Consider the following 25,411-nt stretch of genomic DNA (forward strand, 5'->3'; position numbering starts at 1 on the left):
CATCAACACATCATTTTTTAAAGTTTTTTAATGTGGTTATGTGTTGTGTATATGAAAATCTGAATCTATAAAGTGTCTGTCAAATAAAGCTTCTTAGTAAAAGTGCAATATTTCCCTTTGAATTGTAGCGGAGTAGAAGTATAAAGAAGCATAGAAAGAAAATACTCAAGTTTAAGTACCTGAAATGTGTACTTAAGTAGTACTTGACTGTCCCGAGTGACTTTCCACCACTGTAATTATGTTAGCACAAACCAAAGAATAAGCTATATATTAACCTGCTGAACATTTAGCTTACTAAGAGTCCATCTCCATTGAGCTGACCTTCCTTAATCTAATTTGATGTTTTGAATCTTAAATACAAAATGAGCACTGATACAGATGTGAATTTACAAAAAAAATGTTTATTAAATAATTGTTATCCATCAAACGGATAAAAACAAGACATGGCCAATCAATAGTGCAACTTTCACAAGACAGAAGATTGTTTAACACAAAACAGGAAAGAGCAGAGTGTGTGTGTGTATACGGGCATGCATACACACACCAAATGTATCTATGACAACACATATCATATAAAGTGAATCTAGTCTGTCTGGTTACGTATCTTGTTTGTTTTACTTTAACATTCTGTAGTGGCTGTGGCTCATGGCGTAGGGGGGTTGATCCCCCACTACTGAAGCCTACGAGTCAAGATGTTTCTTTATGTGTAAGTGTTAAGCTTGGCAGCTGTTTGAGATTGAGTTTAAAATTGAAGGAATATTTGAGCTCATCAATTATAAAAAGCGCTTTTTAGTTTAGAATTGAAGTCATCGTAGTTAGCCTTCATAGTTTTAGTCGATATGAAGTCATAACATTTAGTCAATTTTTATTCTATTTCCATCAAATCTAGGCCAGCCGAAACCAATAATTCTGTCATTTGTGACAAACTTTGTTCACAGAAGATAGCATCTTATAATTATTTGATAATAAAAATGCAGCTCGACCCCCATTCATACTGACTGTGTTTATTGGTGATGCGCACCCACCCAGCCCGTAATGAGAGCCAATCTGCTACGCCTGACATGAAAAAAAAAAAAATCATAATATAAAATAATAACCCGAACCCAATTCAACTTGTACATTGACTTTATGCCTTAGTAGCACTGACAACTGTCTGACGGAGAATAATTGAGCGGTAGGGCATGTGGTATGTGTGTTTTTCAGAGAGACAGAGATGGGAACAGAAGTAGAAGTTATAATAAAATGATTTTAGTGAAGTTTATATTTTTTAACTACATTTTTGTTTTCATGAATATTGCATGTTGATATTGTCACAGTTGGTCTTCAATGGCGTCAATGCCGTCTCATCATTGTCTCCCTTCAGTCATGGAAAAAAAACATATTTTGTCATAGTTTTGAAATCATCACGTGTGTGTGTGTGTGTGTGTGTGTGTGTGTGTGTGTGTGTGTGTGTGTGTGTGTGTGTGTGTGTGTGTGTGTGTGTGTGTGTGTGTGTGTGTATGTGTGTGTGTGTGTGTCACTCAGTAAGAATCACTCCGCTCTGGCTTTCTTCTCTGTGCCGTTAGAAGCTTTTGATTGGCTTTCAGCTCCACAGCTCGGCTCCCCTGTCCCGCCCCCCTGTGATGTTTGCTGGTACAGCATGTGAAGCCGCTCTGCATTCATGTCTGCATCCTCCGCCCCCTCGCAGCACTTTATCCACGACTGAGGGATAGCCTCGATGCCGTAGTGGGCCCCGGCGATGGCCCCTGCCATGCAGGCTATGGTGTCTGTGTCCCCTCCCAGGGCCAGGCTGTACGCTATTGTCCTCTCCAGGCCGCCGTAGTTCTCTGGGAGGCATTCTCTGGGCTGCAGGCAGTGCAGGACGCAGAAGATGGCAGTTGGGACTGAGTGGAGCGCCGCGATGCCGTTACCTGGAAGAAATGACAGGAAACGTTGAGTGATAAGAAGTAAGGATAATACACAGGAGATGGGCTGCTCTAAAAGCAAACATGTCAAATAAATGTGTTTGGGATCAGGAGGGATTCACCACTTAGTGAAACAATCCATTTGCTCTGTCCTGAGAAATCCTTAAAAAAGTCAAAAAATGATATTCTACTATGTGTTGTCATAACCAATCACAGTAGTGAAAACATTATTATTACTGTTGGGGAAATATTTTTCAAGGCCCATTACTTTGACCCAGTTTATCAGTTCATACTGTCCTGACTGAGCACACGCACCTGTAACCTTGGCTGCTGTGCTCTCAGTGTGTCTCCCTGTTCCTGCCTATTGGCGTCAGCTGATAGAGGTGTTATCATTCTATCATGTTATGCACAATGTTGATTATTCTCTCTGAACTAGCTAAATACATGGGTCTGGGATAGAGTTCTTCAGAATTGACGTGGCAACTCTACCGTGAAGTCAGAGCCTCTGACTCTGGACTTGCTTTGTGAATTCTCCGGCCGAAGCTCCTAAATAAACCATCAGTGTTTGACATCAAAGCTCCAGTTCTCCCCGTGTCTCCTTCCTGAGTCGGTGACTCCCACTGCATTGCTGCACAGAAGTTTCTCCCACAATTACATTAAGTGATTTTAAGTGACTAAGAACTATTTGAAGAACGTCAGGAAACTATAACAGGCTTTTTCCAATATTTTCAGACAAGTGATTCATTGAGAATTTACCTGGGAGATTGTTTAATGATACAAAAGTGTAATTTGTTGGATAACAAAACAAAATGCTGTGCGTGTACAATAGAAAATGTTGGAAACAGTCAATAGGCGCTTTCACACCGGAGTTGCAAACCACGGCCCGTAAAACTCTGAAGAGTTTTGTGAAGCCGCCATTGTATTTGCTGGCATTAGCATTATTAGCATTAGCATTAGCCCCGCGCACCAACGGAGAGAGAATAACTTATGGCAACACACAAAAAAACATGGGAGCGGTGGAGTGATGAGGAGGTGTCGGCGTTCTGGCGATTTACTCGGAAGGCTTCGAGTACTACTACTGAAGCCGGTCCCCAACTCCGGGGACTTCCGGCCGGGGACTTCGGGTGGCAGTATATGCCGTGAAGTTGTTTGCTGCCTGCCAGTAAACCCAAAGCAGAAGAAGAAGTGACGTCAGCGGCTTCATTTGCGTAATCTTCCCTCAGGGAATTCCGGTGTGAATGCAATCGGCTCTTTAGTTCCATGGGGGTACTGAGTGCTGGGAACTAAGTGCTGGGAACTAAGTACGGCAAAGTACTTGGTGTGAAAGCGGCTAATGGCGGGACCGGAAAAGGACGAATGGATGACTAAAACCATGTTAAAACCTCGATGAAAGTCGGGATTAAGTGAAAATCAGCAGATACTGACCCAGTTCAGAGATGACCTCCTCGATGCTGACCTTGCTGCGGTGCATCAGGTCGCTCACTCTGTGGAGGCGCTCGCAGAACGGCTTCTCTGCTTCCTTTAGGCTGCACAGAAACACCATGTTAGACAATCACGAAAAGAAAAACCCCTGCAGTACTTCCTGGAAACCATTAGAAATTCTCTTATGGTTATATTAATGTAGTTCTCACATTCTGGCGTCATTGAGCGTGGCCTCGTTGCTCTCCACGTCCTCCATCTCTATGATCAGCGTGCTGATGAACTTGAGGGGCAGGTCCAGCGCCCCCTGCAGGGAGAGGTGCACGGCCAACGCCTGCAGCACCGCCCCGTTATAGCCAAGAGAGCAGGAGTGGGTCAGCATGGCCCCGCGATGAGCAAACTGCAGAGGAAAAAAAATTAAGAAATCACACCAACTCTGTACCAACAAGTCAGGGGGCTAGCAATGCAACTGTGTTCAAAACATATTCAACCGAGAAAAGAGTCAAAACAAATCAAAACAACTAAAAGGCAAAACTTAAATAAAATGATAAGAAAACTTAGATCATCTTTCTTCTGTTATGCGGTTTAAGAATATAACGGTTAAGAAAATCCCGCCCGTCTGCATCTTCCACACAGGTTGCCCATAGAAGTGTCTTTTAATAGGATGGCAGTGGGATTTGTAGTCTTTTTTTTATTCCATTGACTACAGATGTTGCCACTAGCTGACAATATAATTTGACCTTTTCACAAACTAAAACTGCATTATTTTCGATGAGTTAACCAATAAATATTATAACTGCGGACTCCGAGAACATAATTCATCATCATCTGTGGATAAACACAAGAAATGATCTTATGAGCCTTTTCTGTGTTCTTTTACCATGACGGTAACACAGTTAGTGTCAGTGGGTTACTATTGTAACGTAGACTGTTCAGAGTAACATCTTTTAACAATACATTTCTTCCATTTTAGTTGAGTAAATAATAAACACACCTTGTGCATATAAAGATAGAAGATGTTTGTCTACATTTTCTTGTGACTTTTACACTATCAACTGGGTCTGGATGTTGGCTGACATTGCGTTTTATTTACCACAGTGTCATATATCCCAGTGTAAGTGTTGTACAGTATATTGACACCGTTAGCCAAGACGCCTAAAGACATTGGTCTTAGAATGATAGAGGTGTTATCATTCTATCTTGTTATGCACAATGTTGATTATTCTCTCTGAACTAGCTAAATACACGGGTCTGGGGTAGAGTTCTTCAGAATTGACGTGGCAACTCTACCGTGAAGTCAGAACCTCTGGCTCTTGGACTTGTTTTGTGAATTCTCCGGCCGAAGCTCCTAATAAACCATCAGTGTTTGACATCAAAGCTCCAGCTCTCCCCGTGTCTCCTTCCTGAGTCGGTGACTCCCACTGCATTGCTACACAGAAGTTTCTCCCACAGCTTTGAGTATATTATTTGTGTTTTTTATTCTTTCATCTGTATATAGCACATGAATTGTTTGGCCTTTTTTAAGCTAATGTACTTGCAGGATTCTTACTGTTTTGAATTTGTATCCTCTTGATTGATTGCACACATTATAGGTGGCTATGGATAAAAGCTTCAGCTAAACAAAATATAGTGCAACGGTACTTGGCTAAAGTATTTGAAATTCTGAGAAATAAGTAGCTTATTACATTATTCTCACTAATGTGAGTTTATCTTTTACAATCAGGGATCACTTAATTAAAATGGCAAGTTAGGACTCTATGTGAGGCGATTCTCAGAATGTGCATAGCTTCGACAATACATGGGGGTGGTCTTTGTCCGGAGGATGTTTAATGCTCACCTTCTTCACATCAGCTGGGTCGGGGAAAGCCAGTGCGAAGGGGGCCGCCCTCATGGCTCCCCCGTTCCCAAAGGAGCCCCGACCATTAAACTGGTCTCTAGCCGGCCGGTACACGTCACTGAGCTGAGGAGAGGACAGCTTCTTCAGCACCTGGATCACTCCGGATCCATACCCGCGGCCCGGGGACGCACTGTACTCCTTAGCAAACCTAGAGGGGGAAACACAGGGAGTGTATTGTTTACCTCAATTTATTTGAAAAGCTTTGGGACAATATTTACACTTTAATACACTTAAACTCTGCAGATAAGCTTTTGGTGTTTCGTCCTCTTACCTGCGAGCCATGTCCCGCTCATCGAAGCCGGCACGGGTGAGAAGAGACTGGATCACACAACGTGCCATGGCCGTGTCATCACTGTACTCAAGGATACCTAACACACAAACACACACGCACAGGCACACATATAAACCCTTTGTTGACCCTACTGGCCATAAGACTGTTCTCCTGAGCTCTGCGAAGCGGCACAACTTACAAATGTTTATATTATACACACACATGTATATATTCCACATATCCTAAAGTATCATACTTTACAGTGTATAGTTTCTATTCTACTGGTCAGTATTTGATTTGACATTCTGTTCTATTTTTTGGTTATTGGTTTATGTATATATTTGTTTCTATATAGAAGAAAAAAACAGTGGCAAAAAGAAGTTTGGTGACGCAGCTTTCATTAACTATGCCCCAAAGCCATGGAACAAAATACCTGTAGACATCAGGGAAGCCAGCTCGGTGGAAGTCTTTAAAAAAAACTCAAAACACATTTGTACAATTTAGCCTTTTAGGAAGCAAACACAAGGTTCAAGGTTCTTTATTAGTCATACAACCATAGCTACAGAGTAGTTATGTCGATGAAATTCTTAAGTCACAGGCTTCTCCAACAGTGCAACACAATATTACAGAAAGACAGAAAAATATAGTGCAAGTAAATATTAAAAGTAACTGCAAAAAGAAAGGAATAGTTTAAAAAAAAAAATTAAATAGTGCAATAAGAGTCTATATGCAAGCTATTTGAATGATATATTAGGTAAATAGATAAATGATTACTAAGTAGCAGAATGTTATGAATGTTGTTACAGCAGTTCAGATGTTTAACAGTCTTATCGCCTGTGGGATGAAACTGTCTTTGAACTCCTGCTCTCTGCTGCACTTTCTCAATGCATTGCGATGCATTTGAACCGGTCACCTGATTGTGTGTTGAATTTGCACTATCCTCCTTTTAATGCACAATTTCATTGGTGTACCTTTAATCTAAATGTATTTTTTATATATGTAATGTCTACTCTGTGCAATTTTAGTTTGTTTTTATGTCTTTTACTGGTATCTGTATACTGTGTAATATCAATTTTCTGTGAAATATCTATGTGAAGCACTTTGGACTGCAAGTGTTGTATGAAAGGTGCTATACAAATAAAGATTATTATTATATCTGCGATTTACTTACATGATATAAATACACACTTTTACTTCCGTCTTTGTGTCTTAAGTACATTGCATGTTTGTTTAACTGTTCATAGGGCTTGGGAGGCGTGTAGCGTAGTGGACTAGTGCGTTGGTGTTCGGATCAGGGGACCACAGGTTCAAACCCCACTGCAGTCAGCATGTCGTTGTGTCCCTGGGCAAGACACTTCACCCCAAATTGCTCCTGTGGGGATTGCCCACAGTATTCAGCATGTAAGTCGCTTTGGATAAAAGTGTCTAACAAGTAACATGTAATGTAATATTTGAATTACACTGAAGCTATTGTACACAAAAGCCTTTGAGTCTTTCAATGTTGATGCACAAGAACAGCTTGCATTGCATAGCAGCATTACAAGAATCCAGCAGGGTCTATGGATTGAAGATAACAATCACTATGTGTTTGATGACTAGTAAAGTGTTTTGGCCAAATATTCTCTAATTCGAAGTGTCACATGTTTTTTTCAACTTTAAATGGTAGGGAGACCAGGGACAGTTGTAACACGGGACAGTTGTAACGCCTTCAATATCTCCAATCACAAACCAGCTAGAGTTATGAAACTCACTCTGCACATGCTCAGTTAGATGGAAAGATTGCTGTGAAAAAAAGGAGCCACGTTTAAATCTGCCGCGAAAGATATCAGCGAAAGTGTGTTTCTGAGGTAAAACATTAACAACAATTATATGATGTATTTTTTGGATACTGTCTTGAGGTCAAATGTCTAGGAATCCAAACTAGTATTATTAGAATCACTGTTTTGTAAGCTAAACATGTAACTAGCTAAATATGGGTCAAGCTAGCAATCAGGGAGGTTCACAGGGGGTGAAAACATGACTGGTGGTCCTGGGACGGTTGTAACATGGACCACCAGGGACGGTTGTAACATGGCACATTTACAATGATGGCTCATTTGCTCGAATGATCAATATTGTTGATTGGTGTGCATTGTCCCTGTAAAAATAAACAGAATAAAATACAGTACAGTAAAGTGTGTGCGTATGTTTACAGTATGCCAAATATCAGAAAGAGGAAGACAGACAGGGGAGTGCCACTTCCTCTGCTGCAGAGGGCCTCAAATGAAGTTCAGGAGGGCAAATCAGTCAGGGCAGTGGCAAAGTCCCATGATATATGCCATGTCACTCTGTACCGGTTCCATAAAAAGAGGCTGAGGTTGCAGAGTCAGGGATCCAAATCACCCCAAAGAGTAGGCTACTGGACACCCAAGAAGGTGTTCTCAACAGAGCAAGAGATGCTTTTGAGAGACTACCTGATGGAGGCAGCTGATTTATACTATGGTCTCAGCTCAAAGAAGGTAGGTCTACATCATTAAGGTAGAATAGGCTATCTATACAGATGGAAGTCACTTTTACACCTGCCACAACTGTGAATCCGATTAATTCCATCTGGTGTTCTGTTTTAAGTTCTGTTCATTGTTTGTTGGAGGATGTATGAAACCCCATTAAAATCTTGTTGCCTTAGAATTTGACAGCTTTCCCTCTTTTTTGTCATGTAGTGTGAAAAAAGGTAACCGTTATTAATATGTTACAACCGTCCCTGGCATGTGTTACAACTGTCCCTGTACACAGGGACGGTTGTAACAGTTGAGTTTTAAAAAAAAAATACATTTTCCAACCTGTACTTATTTAATAGAAACATCTTAAATACATTGTTTCAGTAGTTGACACATTGAGAATGTATAATATAGCAAAATGGCTATCCTAGTGTAAATGGTTTTTTACTTATTGGGGAAAACCCAAAAAGTGTTACAACTGTCCCTACATTTTGAGTTGCTGCACATCATTCTGGGTACCCATTGCTGATGGGTCCCTTCCTTTGATTTGGACGTTTATGATAGAGTACACAGATGCGAGTCATTCAGAATGAATGCATGCTTTTACAGTGTTGTTAATCCCCCTATGTAAGGCTTCATTGACCCAGAATATTGCCCTAGTTTAAAGCAGGTACCTGACCACTATGACAGGCTGATATATCATTCACAGCCTTTCTACAGGAGAGGTTAGCATTGGTTAAGCATGCATCTCTCGTACTGCTACCTATATATCCTATTTCAGAATAAAATATATAATTATTTCTCTAACCATTCCCTTTGGTGTCGTCGTCCAGGCTGCTGAGATGCTGCAGCACGCTCTCCATGGGAACCTCCTCCGCTCCTTCAAACTCTCCGCCGACACAATCCCCCAGCACGGCCGCCACCAGCGCTCCCCTGAACCGGGACAAAGACGCCGGGCCGCCCGCTGCCGCCGCTCTCGCTGCCGTCATTGCCATTCATCCGCCGGGGAACAGACGTCAACCTACACCGAGAAAACAGTCCTCTGGTCGGCTAACCGGACTGTCAGACAGGGAGAGGATACAGCGCAGACAACAACAACAGATGTCGGCTCAGCTCCCCCTCAATTCTGCTTCCTGACAACGATGGGATGCCCCTTGACCCCGATGCACATAGAAATACACACATATAGAGCGGCTCTCGTGTAGATGTTTCTATCAAGAAACCGGCTGCTGTGGTTTCTATATTTCTGTACAAGGACATGAGTAACAGAAGAATATGCAATTAAATGAGACACACTTTATTAATATAGGTAGTTGTCGCTGACTAGTCGTTGAAGGGTTTATATTTGGCCTCAGTTGACGGATTTTGTCTCTGCTTATTTGAATATTTTTACAAAATAGCTCACTCTTCTCTCGTGCCCGCAGTTTGCGCAAATACTATGTTTTTTACGGTAGTGCAATAGATTTCTTAAGATCGCCCCCTGCTGGATAGGAGTTCTGACCCTGACAGGATTAGATCATTTTTCAACGCCTACTCAATAACATCATTAAATAGATCTAAAACACTTGAACTGGGAACAAATTACAGGGAATTTTATTTCCCGTTTGGTCCTTTTCTTCATTGTGCTCTGTGCAAATTGTCTAGACTCTAGTGGATACAAAGTGACAAAATGATCATACCACAAGATTCAAGATTCAAAGTGTTATTGTCATATAGGCTAGCTACAGTAGCTACAGTGTAGTTATGGAAATGGTAATCTTAAGTCCCAGGCTCCTCCAACGATGCAACATAAATATATAAGACATTAAACAATAGAACACATTTAAAGAACAATATAAATAAAATATTGCAAGAAGAAAAAGGAGAAATTAAATAGTTCAAACTTATATTGCAAGACCAATGTGCAAGTAATGCAGGAGAAGTGAACTACATGTCAAAACACGTGTTATTTGGCTGATTGATCTTGAATGAATGAATATAATTGCAGCTACAGGCCTTTTCTTATCACTTCCAATTAATATATAATCTAAGAATGTTAGTAACCTATTTCAATTGTCTGAATAAGTTACACCTACCCTTACATGAAATGAGTAAGGTCAAAGTCATTTCATAGGCTATAATATTGAGAGCGATGATATTTTGCAGATGATGTTTTAGGTACCTACATATTTCTCGGTATAACACATTTTGTTTAAAAAAATAATAATTCTTACAATGTTTAGTTGTGTATGCAATGAATTATGTATCATATATTATGACAGTCAGATTTTGGTAAAATGTTATGGATAAATTAAATGTGTTTGGTTATTATCAAGCTATGTAAACCACAGTGCAACCATTAAACTACAATGCCTATTCGTCACTGAAGGCTTCTCAATTCTCTAATTTCCCCTCCTCGACTCCTATCCTCGTGTCTTAGTCCCGCCCACAGGAGATGCGAGCGGAAGAGTCGAGGAGGGGAGCTGAGGGGAGAGGAGGGGAAGCAGCAGGCGTTTAGAGAAATGAGAACTCCTCTCCTCTGAACGGTCATTTTAAAGAGACGTCCATTAATGATGACAGGAGGCAAAGCAGCCCGCTGTATAGAAAACTGTGGCCGTTTCTCAATCGCGAGGATATTGGCTTCCAAGCCAATATTTCAAGGATGCTACGTCATCGAGTGCCGCCGAAGGACTGTTCCAATCTCCAGCATACTTGGAATTCCACCGAGGCCGCGTCCTTGGTTTGGGGGAAATTTCGAGGCTGCACATGGTTAGACTTCGCGTCCTTAAAATCCCCACAATGCTTTGCTCATGGACCAATTTCCCCAAATCTGTGGCGGAAGATGTAAGGCGGGGCCTCTCATATGACGCACACCTGCACACTTGCTAGCCTGTTCCACTCTTTGTTTTCCGAATGCCAGGAAGTATTCTTGCCTCGCTTCTGAAGCAAGATGCTCGGCTCGGCTGTGCTACCAAGCCAGCATCCTCGCGATTGAGAAACGGCCTGTAGTTTCCCCACAGCAGCAGGCGCACATTCATGACGTCCGCTGGCGCATCATAAACACGTTGGATAGTGAAAGTTCAGTCGGATTCTCAAAGCACCGCAGTCTCTTCTCCTAAGTCCTTTTGAATTCTCCTATCCACTATCCCTTAACCCCGATAGGATTTGATAGGAGCTGATTTTTGGACTATTCGACTGCATTTTTTGATTTTTGCATTTTTTGATTTTTGACAACCGGGGTTGCAGTCGAATAGTCCAAAAATCAGCTCCTAACGTCTATCCCTATCGTCTATCCCTTGACTTCTGTGTGAAACGTCACAGGGTTAAGGGATAGTGGATAGGAGAATTCAAAAGGATTTAGGTCTTAGGTAGGTGTGCGTCTGCTGCTATGGGGAAACTATGGAAACTACAGTTTTCTATACAGCGGACTACAACATGGATGTATAATAAGAACGAGGAACTACTGTAAACTCATCTAGAGACTCTGCACCGTGCTCTGATGCTGTTGTTTTATGCTTTATGAACGGGGACAACAGAGAAACATATTCTTCATGACCAAAGTTGGAATTGAAATAAAAAAGGAAAGTGAAACTTATGCTCGTCACCCTCTCCCTCCGGTCCACATTAATACAAATGATCCCAATACGTATGACTGTATGAACTATGAAAAGATCTTAAAATCAATACAAATGGATTTATTATAAACGTTAGTCCTTAACATCTATCACTGTGTATATCAGCATTCAAAAATCTTTTAAAAGTTGAACAAACCCCACACAGCTCAGTAAACACTGGAATGTTGACTTTATTTGATAATTTCAGTAAAAACTAACGTTCATATTTCTCTTTTCGATTATAATACTGATGAACGTTCAAAACAAAGCACTTTGGCAACTTACCACATACGTTTTAAAATGCTTAATAAGCACCGTAACTTTCATGATATCATTTCTCGGTCATAATCGGTTGTTTCCGTGAACGGCCGAATGTTGTGTGACGGCAAATGCTGCGGCTGCAAGGCATTGTGGGGCAGCATTTTCTCCTCTCCTTTCGTCAAGGGAGGTCCAGTGGTTCCTAAGCTAAAGGAGGTTATAAAGGAAGTTTGAAACCTCGGTTGCGGTCGAATAGTCCATTTAGCTTAGGAACCTTCCTAACGGAGTGAAATGACCCGGAAGTCCCTCAGTGGCAGCCATGATAAGTGCCGTTCGAATTCTCTAAATTAAAAGGAAAGGAGGTTTCAAACTTCCTTTATAACCTCCTTTAGCTTAGGAACCACTGGACCTCCCTAACCGAAAGGAGAGGAGAAAATGCTGCCCCACAATGCCTTGCGGCCGTTCACGGAAACAATCGATTATGAACGAGAAATGATATCATGAAAGTTACGGTTCAAAACGTATGTGGTAAGTTGCCAAAGTGCTTTGTTTTGAACGTTCATCAGTATTATAATCAAAAAGAGAAATATGAACGTTAGTTTTTACTGAAATGATCAAATAAAGTCAACATTTCACAGTGTTTACTGAGCTGTGTGGGGTTTGTTCAACTTTTAAAAAGATGTTTGAATGGTGATATACACAGTGATAGATGTTAAGGACTAACGTTTATAATAAATACATTTGTATTGCTTTTAAGATCTTTTCATAGTTCATACAATCATACGTATTGGGATCATTTGTATTAATGTGGACCGGAGGGAGAGGGTGACGAGCATAAGTTTCACTTTCCTTTTTTATTTCAATTCCAACTTTGGTCATGAAGAATATGTTTCTCTGTTGTCCCCGTTCATAAAGCATAAAACAACAGCATCAGAGCACGGTGCAGAGTTTACAGTAGTCCCTCGTTCTTATTAAACATCCCTGTTGTAGTCCGCTGTATAGAAAACTGTAGTTTCCATAGTTTCCCCACCGCAGCAGGCGCACATTTATGACCTCCGCTGGCGCATCATAAACACGTCGGATAGTGAAAGTGCAGTCGGATTCTCTAAAGTACCGCAGTCTCTTCTCCTAAATCCTTTTGAATTCTCCTATCCACTATCCCTTAACCCCGTGACGTTTCACTCCGAGGTCAAGGAATAGACGATAGGGTTAGAACTTAGGAGCTGTTTTTTTGGAGTATTCGACCGCAACCCTCCTTTCCTATCATTTAGAGAATTCGAACGGCACTTCTCATGGCTTCCACTGAGGGACTTCCGGGTTGCTCCGGGGTGGAATGGCGTCTTTTGGCGCAGTTCCACTACAGCGCGGAGCTCGCTTTAAGCGTGCCGTGTCGTGCCGTGCCCGTTTTTGGTTGCGCTTCCACTAGGCCTAGTTCCGGCCCGGCCCGGCCCGGGGCCACTTTTTCACGTCTTTTCTGGCCCAAGAAAATTGTGGTTCTATCGAGGCCAACAAACAGGGCTGAGTCGGGCTGAGTATGCTAAACTAGAGAGAGGAGCGCTGGCAAGGGGGCTACAACTACAACAAGATGGACATATTTGACCGTGTTTTAATTGTAATACACGTTTCAAAATGATGCCGAAGTAACAACATACTGATACCGGTTAGTAAAAACCATGAATTAATGCTTTGTCAAGTCTGCAGACAGACGGCAGGCGAAAAACCTTTTAAAATACGTGTTTTTCTAGATGGAGATTGGCTAAGCTAACGCAGTATATGCTCCGACCGTCCACACTCACAACAACGGCCTATACAGACATAAATAAAGCAGCGACTGTATTCACCATGACACAGGCAGTCTGTGGTGTGTACTTGTTTAACTTTTGTCGAGTTTCTGAACATATATAAGGAGCTGTGAGCTCTGAGTGCTAACAGCTAACGGCTGTGTTGTGTTTCTGGAGTTCTCATTGAAGATGACGTCACGGCTCCGCCTACACTGCGTTACTATAGTAACTACCCCAGTTCCTAAACTGTAATGGAAGTGCAGCATGAAGTGAGTCGGCCCAACGCGGCCAAGCCGTACCGAGCCGTACCGAGCGTGGCCGAGGCCGACCGTGTAGTGGAAATCCGCCATTTGAGTCCTGGAGAGGAGGATATGGAAAGTGCATCTGAAGGAGAAGGAGGATGGAATGAAGTAAGGAAAAAGACTTCAAGAAAGAAGATAGACATGTCAAGTGACAGTCTTAGTGAATCTGATTTGCAGAATGAATTGAAGAAAGTAAAGAAAAGGATTGAGAATGAAGAGTGGAAAGTGATTGTGGAGTTTGGTGAGCAATCCGCAGCTAAGCTACATCCAGTGGCCCTGACTAAAGCGATTCACAAAGAAATTGGATCGATAAAACAAGCAAGATTTCTGAGCAAAGGACGGATGTTGGTTGAAATGATGAATGCAAAACAACAGGAAAAGTTACTGAAAATGAAGACCCTGAATGAAGTTCGGATTAAATGCCATGTTCCTGGAGCAAATCGGAAAATACTTGGAGTTGTCATTGGAGTTCCGATAGAAATCGGCATAGAAGAACTCAAGAAAGAAATTAAAGGGGGAAAAGTGTCTGTAGTTAAGCGTCTTCCTACTAGGTATCAGGGTAAGATAGTGGATAGTTTGTCTGTTCTTCTTCAGTTTGAAGAAACAATTCAACAGAAGATTATGATCGGTTGCATGAGCTTTCCAGTAAGAGAATTCATCCCTAAACCTTTGCGGTGCTTTAAATGCCAAAGGTTTGGGCATGTGGCAGACAAGTGCAAAGCAAATAAGCCCAGGTGTCCAACATGTGCGGGGGAACATGAATATGGTAGTTGTGCTGCAGGTGCTAAGGTGAAATGTTGTAACTGTGGTGGGGAACATAGTGCTGCGTATCAGGGCTGCGAAGTGCAGAAAAAGGCCAAGGAGGTGCAGAGATACAAAGTGCAAAATAAAGTCTCATATTCTGAAGCAACAGAAAAGGTATCACTAAACATAGCTAGGAAATCCCAAGTAGCAGCAAGTATATTCTCTTCAAAAGATTTTCCCAAACTCCCACAGGCAAAGGAAAGCTCCACAAAGTGTTCACATAAGTGTGTGATAGGAGAGGATGCATTGAGTGTTAATAAGTACACATTTGTGGCCTTTATTGGAAAAGTGGTGAATGTTGCTTTGCAACAAACAAAAAAGAGGTCAAGACTGAAAACAATAGTGGAAGCAGCAGGTGAATGTTTGGGGATAAAGGATATAACGGTTGAAATGATACATGATATGTTAGCCCCCAATAATGATGATTCACAGATTAGTGAGTAGATTGATGGTTTTTCTCATTCTGCAGTGGAATGCTAGAAGCCTTATTGCAAATGGACAAGAATTCAAGACCTATATATATCAGTTAAAAGAAAAACCAGACGTTATTTGTATTCAAGAAACATGGCTGAAGAATCATTTGGACTTCATTATTGGGGGATATAGTGCTATAAGACAAGATAGAAATGATGGTCAGGGAGGGGGATGTGCAATCTTTATCAGAGAAATAATGTCTTATAGTAGGCTAACATTTAAGAGCAGTCATGATTTAGAAATAGTGGGTGTAGAAGTTTGGATTAATAAAAGGAATATTAGTGTCCTGAATTTTTATAATCCATGTAATAAACTCAAAATAGAGGAATTAGACAGTCTTTGTCAAGGAAATGAAATAATATGGTGTGGTGATTTTAATGCACATAATACAATGTGGGGAGGGAGATCAACAGATTACAACGGACAGGTGGTGGAGGACTTAATGGAGGCAAATTAATTAGTTTGTTTAAATAATGGGCAAGGTACAAGACTCAATTTTAGAGATGGAACAGAGTCTGCGATCGATCTAACTCTGGTAACAAGTGAATTAGCTTCTGGTAGCAGTTGGGAAGTATTGGCAAATAACAGTATTGGGAGTGATCATCTTCCGATTATAATCAAGTTTGATATAAGTAATGTGGTTGAGCTAGACGGTATCATGAGATGGACTTTTTCTAAAGCAAATTGGGAGATGTTTGCTAAATTGTGTGATAATGAATTTGATCAGATTGATATGGCAGGAAGTATTGATGATATAAATGAGCAATTTACTTCAAATATAATTAAAAGCGCTAATCAATCTATTGGGAATAAAACTGGTAAACTTTGTAAATGTGTTAAGATGGTACCGTGGTGGAACAAAGAATGTAATGATGCAATCCGAAACAAAATCAGGCTGTTTGGAAAGCTAAGAAAGACACATTCATTACACAATTTATTAGAATATAAGAAGGCACAGGCTCAGGTAAGGAAGATTGTTAAAAGAGCAAAAAGGGAGTGTTGGAGAGGATTCTGTTCAAGTATTGGGAGAACTACGCCATTAGATAAAGGATGGGGAATGATTAAGAAGATGAGGGGAATTAGACAGCAGAGTAACCTGCCAGTGTTAGAGAATGGAGGGGAAATTGCCACTGGTGCTATGGAGAAGGCAGAAATTCTAGCTAAACATTTTGTTAAAGTTCATTCTTCGGAAAATTTGACAGAAGAAGGTAAGATCAGGAGGCAGGAAGTGTTAGATGAGCATCCTAATGTATATGAAGAAAGACATTCGTCGCAGAGTGTTGTAAATGTACCTTTTTCTATTCAAGAGTTGAGAAGAGCATTAAGTAAGTGTAAAATGACTGCTCCTGGGAAAGATAATGTATGTTATATAATGTTGACCAAATTAAGTGATTTTGCATTAGGAAAGCTGTTGGAGATGTATAATAAGATTTGGGAGAAAGGGAAGCTGCCAATAATATGGAAAGAGTCTGTCATTATTCCTATTAGAAAACCTGGGAAAGATCCAACTAGTCCAGGCAGTTAAAGACCTATAGCTCTGACATCGCACTTGTGTAAAGTTATGGAAAGAATGATAACAGAAAGGCTGAAATACTACGTTGAGAAAAATGAACTAATGACTCCTTATCAGAGTGGGTTTAGAAGAGGGCGGAGTACTTTAGATCCACTGCTGTGCCTGGAATCTGAAGTTAGGAAAGCCCAAGCGAATAAGGAGTGTGTTGTAGCTGTATTCTTTGATGTGGAAAAAGCTTACGATATGATGTGGAAGGAAGGATTATTAATAAAACTGGACATTATGGGTCTGGGAGGTAATGTATATAATTGGATTATGGATTTTTTGTTTGGCCGTGCCATCAGAGTCCGAGTTGGCAATTCTTATTCTCGAAGGCATGAAGTTGAAAATGGAACCCCACAGGGGAGTGTAATTAGTCCTCTTTTGTTTTCTATCATGATAAATGATATATATACACAAGTAGGATCTGATATCGGTAAGTCACTTTTTGCAGATGATGGAGCTATTTGGAAAAGGGGCAGAAATGTAAATTATATTGTAGGTAAGATTCAGGAAGCCATTACGGAAATTGAAAGCTGGTCTCTGACATGGGGGTTTAGATTGTCGGTGGAAAAAACTGAAACTTTATTTTTTACGAGGAAAAGGATAGGTGAGGAGGTTAGGTTAAAACTTTATGGACTAAAGAAAGTGAAGACATTTAAATTTCTGGGAATATGGTTGGACGAGAGAGTCACATGGAGTACTCACATTGATAAAGTAGTAGATAAATGTAAAAGGGTTTTAAATGTTATGAGGTGCTTGGCAGGCACTAAGTGGGGGGCTGATAAAGCTGCTTTGAGGAACGTATACACAGCATTAATTAGATCAGCCATAGAATACGGACTAATAGTGTATGGTTCAGCTGCATACTCTTCTCTTCAAAAATTAGATAGAGTCCAGGCACAAGCACTAAGGATATGCTGTGGGGCAGTCAGATCTACACCAGTGTAGGCACTTCAGGTAGAGGTCGGAGAAATACCAATTTTTTTGAGGAGAAAACAGTTAATTGTTAATTACTGGGCAAATCTACAGGGCCATAAAGATACTCACCCTACTAAACAAACTGTAAAAATAAGTTGGGAAAGTAACAAAATGAAAAAATAAAGTTTTTGTGTTTGTGTTTCGGAATTATGTAAGGAATTCAAAGTTAAAGAATGGAATATTAGTCCGACGATGTTGTTATCAGCTGTTCCACCATGGTTGCTACCTCAACCTATAGTAGATTTATCTTTATTGAAAAGGTTACATTCAATGAAAAACAAAATTAATGTACAGGCTTATGTGAATACTGTTCTACATGAACAATATGGGCAGTTTATACAAATATTTACTGATGGATCCAAAAATCCAGAAAATGGTCAAACTAGTTGTGCATTTTATGTTCCTGAATTAAAAGTAAAAGTGGGAAAGCGGACGAGTGATCATATCGCAGTATATACAGTAGAGATGATGGCTATCTCACTAGCACTTCAGTGGGTAGAGGAAATACAGCCAATGCGAGTGGTCATTTGCTCTGACTCCAGTGCAGCTCTGGAGAGTATAAACAACTTCTCTTCAGAATGTCGACAGGATATTTTACATGAAATTTTACACATCATGTTTAGGTTAGTTCATCTGGGAATTGTTGTTCAATTTGTGTGGTTTCCAGCGCATGTGGGTATTAGAGGGAATGAGGTAGTGGATCAACTGGCAAAATGTGGTTTGAAAGCAAACCAGATTGATATTATGGTACCCATCAGTAGAGCAGAAGTAAAATCTGTTACAAAAGTTGTTATCAAGCAACAATGGCAAAAACTATGGGACAGTAACACCAAAGGAAGACATTTATACCGGATACAAAGGGAAGTAGGAACGGGAAGCACTTGGGGGAGTAGTAGAAGAGAACAGAGCATTAACAGCAGGATAAAAGTGGGTCACTCTGGATTAAACTCATCACTGCATCTGATTGGAAAACATCCAAATGGCAATTGTGATGGTTGCCAACAACCAGAGACAATACATCATGTATTTTTTAGCTGCCCGGATTATAACAGACAAAGACTCATTCTGAAAACTGCACTGGAACAACTCAACATCAAGGACATGGATTTCAAGTCAATATATTAAAGTAAATCAAGAAATGAAGCAAACAAGTTGATCTTCAAATTCCTCAAAAGCACTGGTCTGAGGACAAGGATTTAGTATAAACATTTAATAAATCAACAGTAGGTGGCGATATATGCTCCAAGTGGAAGCGATTTGCCATTAAAGAGAAGAAGAAGAAGAAGAAGAAGAATAAGACTTCCGGGTCATTTCACTCCGTTAGGAAGGTTCCTAAGCTAAGACGGTCACTACCGGAGGACCGAGGAGTCGAGGAGGGGAAATTAGAGAATTGAGAAGCCTTCATTGTTTCATGCAAAGCTAAAATTACCGTATTGGCACGAATATAGCGTGGTGTATTGTTCACAACAGGACATTTGAATGAGCAGGGGTTCGGTGTGTGGTCCATATGTGAGGACGACTAGAAAGTAAATGCCAATACGCATTTACAACAGCAGACTACTCTTCAACGAAAACATTTTCAAAATTAGTGGAGCAAAGTACTTTCACTGACAACTTCCTACAATGTCTGCAAGCGTAGAAGAAGAGGAAAATCCACCAGAAAACAAGGTAACTACATCGTCCTCGCTCGACACATTCGTCTGTATGTTTAGAGCAGCGTAGCATTTATCGGGACTTAAGGGGGTGGAATATAATAATAATGTTTATGTTTTATTAATCACCAGAAACTAAGAAGCGTTGTATTTTTAGGCTTGAATGCTTCATTTATTTTTGCCAGAAAGCGTCTCACAGAGCCCGCCATGTTCCTACCGTAGGCCAGAGTGGACAATCCGAGCGGTCATTCGCGTTTTTACTTGAAAGTGGCAGCACTTCGTGCATCGGTCACTATGATCGGTCACCTATCATGTAAAATGCACCTTTTCATATTATTTAAACATAAATATGTGTCCCCGTTGTCTAGAAAGTCTCACGTAGTTTTTTGGAAAAACAACCCTCCCTGTTTTTTGCCTGCTCAAGTTTTCTAAAAAAACAGCTTTCTAACGAGCGAATTAAGATTTGGACTCCCATCTATTGTCACAATCAGAAACTGTATTCGTTCCACAGAGGGGTTATTTACATTTTTACAGCCAAAGTGAAGATGGAGACAAACAAAAGTTATGCACGGACTCTATTAGAAAAGGCATGTACATAATATTTAAAATATTATTCGTTTTTAAAGTAACATTCGTAATACATTTCCAATTTTCACAGTGTAACTGCAACAAAAAGTGACGATTTTCCTTTTAAATTAATATTATTTTATTATGTAGACCTCAGGCTGTTAGAAATGCATTTTGATTACTTCTAATAAATTAACTGCAAACAGATAATGTACAAGCCCAACACGAAATATGTCATGGATAGGTTCAAGTAGATTACATATATTTTCATTGCATAGAGATGGGGGGAAAAAACATTTTCAAGAAAATGCTTTGTCCCTTTCTTTACAATATATTATACTCACTATACTAATAATGAATACACTGCAAAAATAGTTGCTTCCCTGTAATTATTTTTCATTTGACTGAAGACTTGTTTCCTTACCTCGGTTATCACAAAAATGGATATGCCACCAACTAAGGCTGAAGAATGGGTCAATACCAACTGTCCGTGAAACGTCCAATCTGGGTACTTATGTACCATTTTGGAGTACTTGTACTTTAATACTTTTATAGTATTTACATGTTATGCTAATTTAAACTTCTAGTTCACTTCATTTTAGAAGCCAATATTGTACTTTTTTCTCTATTGCATTTATTACATTAATAATACTACATATAAACTATGCTATATATCCATAGGTGAAAAAACCCAACACGTATATGAAGTATTTCAATTATCTTCATCTTTACCAGCTGTGATGAACACATTAATGCATTAATAATAATATTTCAGTCATTTAATATTTATTGATACTTGTACTCTTGGTACTTTACATTACTTAAGGTATATTTTGATGCCAGTACTTTCGTTATTTTACTTAAGTGAGATATTGTATGCAGGACTTGTACTTGTAGTAGGCTACTTGTAGTAAAACTAAAAGTATAGTGAAATATCTGTTAACTTCTTCCACCTCCGCTGTCAGTTACAATCTGCAACCTGGCCATTAGATGTCACTAACTCCCACACCGCCTGCTCCTTTGGCCGGTTCACATTGTTGTTTTTTTGTATCTTCATAAAGTATACTCAAACACATTTAGGAGTTGTCTTGTTTTTACAGTTGTTACCCCCCGTAGCCGACTAAGTTAGCTTGTTAGCTCATTGAGTTGACAGCAGCATCCTGTATGTTAGTATCTGCTTGAATACATAACCTCATAAGTGGGTGGGTGTTTGGAAGCGCGGCGTCTGCAGCATAATTAAAACATGGCGGATTCAGAGGAATTTAGACTTAAACGATTAAAGGTAAGAAATAAAAACATGGAGCATATGTATAGCAACACATAGGCGGCGAGCTAAATTCAACAGTCGATAAAGCTACATAATACGACACTTAGTTATCAGCTTCCGGTCAAGATGTGCACATTTAAGCTAACGTTAGCAAGCTAGCTTTCCACCCTGTGGCTTGCTGCTGTTCTGCACTGATGCATGCCCCCACGCCAAACTCTGTCTAACAGCCTGTTTATATCAGCAAACAATAAAACAAAAATAATATGATGCAGGTTTTTTGTCAACCCAAAGAGCTTTTATTATTCCAGCCCTGCAGATGTGTTTTGTAGTGGACGGCTGCTTCCAAAAGCCCCTGCATCGAGGAAGGATGCTGCAAACAAGTGGACATTTTACTAAATTAACATGTTGCCATGAGAATCCCTTGCGTTGCATGTTATTATGACCCGGAAGACTCCAGCAACCAATACAATGTGTGACTGGATTGTGTGGTGTCTGTGTGTGTGTCAGTATAATAATACAAATATGCCCGCACGCCTCAAATCGCCACATTTTAAATGGGCTTTGGTGGGACGCCCCCTCCACACAACTGATAGGACAACATGAGGCCTGCAGCCATTACAATTGAAAATAGAGAGACATTTAGGGCATAAAGGTTAGTCAGAAAGTTCACAATTTTAACCCAAACTGTAAGACAGGCAAGACTCTATGGGATCCTTCTGGGCAAGTCAATGTGATAACAACAGAAGCACACGTGTATTAAACATCTGCATTGCATTGGCTGCATTGCTCACCTGCAGGACCCTGATTGTGTGCATGCTGTCTCAATGACATGGTTTTTAAATAGAGAAGAGCCAGAATGATGATCACCCACCTTAGCTTTTCCTGCTCTTTCATTGCTTATTAGATATATATCTAACATATATATATATATATCTATATATATATATATATAACATATATATATATATAATATATATATATATATATATATATATATATATATAACATATATATATATATATATAACATATATAACTATATTTATATGTTATATATATATATATATACATCACTACTTTCTTTAGAACAATTATGTGTTCATAATCAATCAATCAACAACTATATATATATATATATATATATATCTATATCTATATATATATATATAACTATATATATATATATATATATATATGTTTATATGTTATATATATATATACATCACTACTTTCTTTAGAACAATTATGTGTTCATAATCAATCAATCAATCAACAACTATATATATATATATATATAACATATAAACATATATATATATATATATATATATATATATATATATATATATATAACATATATAATATATATATATATATGTTTATATGTTTTATATATATATAGTTATAGTTGTTGATTGATTGATTATGAACACATAATTGTTCTAAAGAAAGTAGTGATGTACAAATGACCCTCCTGTGTGCAGCTTGGGTCAGGTTTGTGATGAAGGGTTAAACCCTGTTGCATTGTTGTCTGAGATCAAATTAGCTGCAGGGTTGTTAGGGCATTTTATGGTTCATTCAGTTGAGAAATGGAGTAGGAATATGATAGTGGCCTACAGCATGAATATAAGAGAAAAATAAAGAGTGCACCTTTTTAAGAAAGAAACTGGAACCAGAACCTGATTAGGTGTCTAAATTCTTCAAATTATTTTAAATAAAGAATTGTGAATGTTTTGTGAACATTTAAGGGTTAAGTTATGTCTATATATATATATATATATAGTATTTAAAGTGAGGGTAAAAGTTCCACAGTAATGAAAATTGTGTTCCATTTGCCATTATGAGGTTTTAAGCAGTCAGGAGGTTTTACAGTGAAGTATGAATGAACTTGAATTTCCCTCGTTTTTAAATCCTAACTTATCTCTCCCCCACAGCATGAAGAGCGGCTGTCCCGAGTGTTTGACGAAGTGATGGGGCTTGGACACTTTGCTGACTCCTCCGGGGGCTCTGCCACCTCCTCCAGGAGTGAAGGTCAGGACGAGACAAAGGGAGTGGACACAACTTCAGCACAAGTGGAACAGCAACCGGTTGAAGAGGAGGATAGCAACGGCAGCAGACAAGAAGAAAAGATGGAAGAGGGGGCGGAAGAGTCTTCCTTACCGTGCATTACCTCCCCTTCCTCCGTCCCAGGCTCATCGTTTACAATGGGAACCAAAGAAGTCGGAGGTGGCGGAGGAAGTGGAGGGGCAGCGTTTGATGACGCACAGGATGGACTCCCTGCGTTTGGGCCAGGAGAAGAAGAAGAAGACTGGCACTTTGCCCTGCCGTCGGACAGCCTGGGAGATGTTAATGTGGTAAAGGATAAAAAAAAAATGGCACCAGAAGTGGAGATCAACGCCACACAACGCAAACCCTTCCCTCCTCAGCCCAGAGAGGTGGAGGACGTAAGCACAGAGTCTGCTAACACCTCCCACTCCTCCCAGGACCACACACCTGAAAACAGCCACGGTAAAGCCACACGCACATGAGAAGTTTCTGCACATGCAATCGCGCTACAACGGCCCAAAAAACGTCCATTAGTAGAAATGGGCTGCAGCTTCCAAAACTATGCAAATATAAAAACACAAATGAGTCGTAACGCATGCAAATGAAGAAACATCTTCACCAACTTGACACACTGCTGATTTGTCAGGATGTTTTTTGAGCTGTCATTAAAAAAGACACACTGCCATTTTTAACATCAAGTTGGTCAAAAAGAGTACTATTTTTATAAAAAAATATATAGTGTCCTTTGTAAGTCACGAAGTAGCTTTCCGGAAGTCTGGGAAAATAACCTTGATGATGTCATTGAGACGTAACGTTATTAGGGTTGTTATTGCTTTAAAATAAATGGGCATCTATTGAAAGACAGCATTGAGTTGCATTAGTGGAATGGGAATTGTAAGAATTATTAATTTGGTAGCTTGTCATATACTTGATCTAAAAGTCCAAATGTCTTGACCTCTTCTTTGACTGTCCTCTTTTTAAAATGTGTTCCTTGTAAGTCTGTTTATTTTATTAAAGTGTAATTCAAAATGGCTGCACCAAATGTGGCTAGCCGTCACACATCCTTTGTCAGCAGCCAAAATCGTATAGAACTACAGAGGGAGCTTTGACATGCTCTTCTGCATAATAATAGCTTTTAGTGAGATTTTCCTTAGAATTTGACAGTGTGTTCATTATCCATTATTTCCTAACTTCTTTGGTGGTATCTTTTCTGCCTTTCTGTCAGACGGGGGCATCCAGGACCAGGCGGAGGAGACAGAAGATAGCCAGGAGGGAGAGGTAGGAATCGTGGTCATATAATCCCTTAACATCTTTAAAAACGTATCGAGATAATGATGAAAACTCTTTATATTTCAGAGGACAGAGGTAGCTCCGATGGAGGACAGTAGTCCCCCTCCTATCAATATTAAAGATGAACCCATCGATGAGGGCTACGACGCTGCGCTGCTGCCTCAGAGCTCCATCAGACAGATCAAAGAGGAGCTGGAGCATCAGGAGGTCAGTTTGGGGAGAGTTGTGTAGATTTGTAATTCTCTTATTGATAAAACGAACAAGATTTAACTGCAAAACAATAACATAGTTGTCTAAAAGCTGCTGAAAGCCCATGCTTTCTGGTGATTGTGAATAATTATAATAATACAATGTTTCCTAGCAAAACAGAAACTAGACATTTTATCTATTAATCGCTGATGTTGTTTATTAACATGACTTACAACAGTACTACATGAGAGGGAATCATTAACCATTTATAAACAATCTGATCTCCTAATGTGTGCTCCTTTTAGGAAGAGCTGAGGATCAGCTCCGTCTACTCTGTAGGTGGAGGAAACACCTTTTCGCCTACCGGTGAGTTCGTTCATGTGTTCATTAAAGGCCCGGACACACCAAGCCGATTTTGGCCGTCGATGGTCGTCGACACGCCCTACTCAGATTGGTGTGTCCCGCACCGTCGTGTCTTTTCAGCCGTGCCGACACCTTTTCGGGCGAAAACGCACCGATTCGACATGTTGAAAGCCCCATGAGCTTCTCGTTGTAGAGTGAAAATGGAACGCACACGCTATTTGTTGTTTGTTTATATCACGCAGTCTGTTCTTCTTCTCTCGGTTATCACGCAGTCTGTCTTCCAGTTGTTGCCTCTTTTGAATGACGAATACACACTACCGCCACC

At 40.0% G+C, this 25,411-nt stretch overlaps 2 protein-coding genes across 4 annotated transcripts in view; one reads left to right on the forward strand and one right to left on the reverse strand.

Annotated features, from left to right (window-relative positions):
* Positions 1–381: 381 nt before the first annotated feature.
* On the reverse strand, positions 382–9,142 carry adprs (ADP-ribosylserine hydrolase). The gene is made up of 7 exons (XM_034135228.1): positions 8,777–9,142; positions 5,492–5,588; positions 5,161–5,368; positions 3,536–3,723; positions 3,330–3,430; positions 1,502–1,910; positions 382–1,425 (listed from the first exon to the last, which is right to left on the reverse strand). The coding sequence occupies exons 1-6, from the start codon at positions 8,961–8,963 to the stop codon at positions 1,531–1,533; spliced, it is 1,161 nt and encodes a 386-aa protein (XP_033991119.1). The 5' UTR covers positions 8,964–9,142; the 3' UTR covers positions 382–1,425; positions 1,502–1,530.
* A 9,909-nt stretch (positions 9,143–19,051) lies between these two features.
* The window catches only part of si:ch211-266o15.1 (zinc finger MYM-type protein 4), a 38,248-nt gene continuing 31,888 nt past the window's right edge, over positions 19,052–25,411 (forward strand). For 2 of the 3 annotated variants that reach the window (XM_034135195.1, XM_034135196.1), the window contains exons 1-5: positions 19,052–19,381; positions 23,133–23,706; positions 24,470–24,522; positions 24,601–24,741; positions 25,029–25,089. In XM_034135195.1, the coding sequence (XP_033991086.1) occupies positions 19,337–19,381; positions 23,133–23,706; positions 24,470–24,522; positions 24,601–24,741; positions 25,029–25,089 (874 nt within the window). In that variant the 5' untranslated portion in view covers positions 19,052–19,336. Of the gene's footprint in view, positions 19,382–21,132; positions 21,215–23,132; positions 23,707–24,469; positions 24,523–24,600; positions 24,742–25,028; positions 25,090–25,411 lie in introns of those variants that run through there. The other variant, XM_034135197.1, reaches the window with a different exon arrangement.

The sequence above is a fragment of the Trematomus bernacchii genome, unplaced genomic scaffold, assembly GCF_902827165.1.
Source record: "Trematomus bernacchii unplaced genomic scaffold, fTreBer1.1, whole genome shotgun sequence".
NCBI lineage: Eukaryota > Metazoa > Chordata > Actinopteri > Perciformes > Nototheniidae > Trematomus > Trematomus bernacchii.

Excerpts from the sequence above, each read along its gene's own strand:
- adprs (XM_034135228.1), bottom strand. The coding sequence starts at position 8,963 with ATGGCAATGACGGCAGCGAGAGCGGCGGCAGCGGGCGGCCCGGCGTCT. Across the intron at positions 5,589-8,776 it reads CGACGACACCAAAGGGAATG|GTATCCTTGAGTACAGTGAT; the intron begins GTTAGAGAAATA and ends TTTGTGTGTTAG. Across the intron at positions 3,431-3,535 it reads ACGCTCAATGACGCCAGAAT|CCTAAAGGAAGCAGAGAAGC; the intron begins GTGAGAACTACA and ends GTTTCTGTGCAG.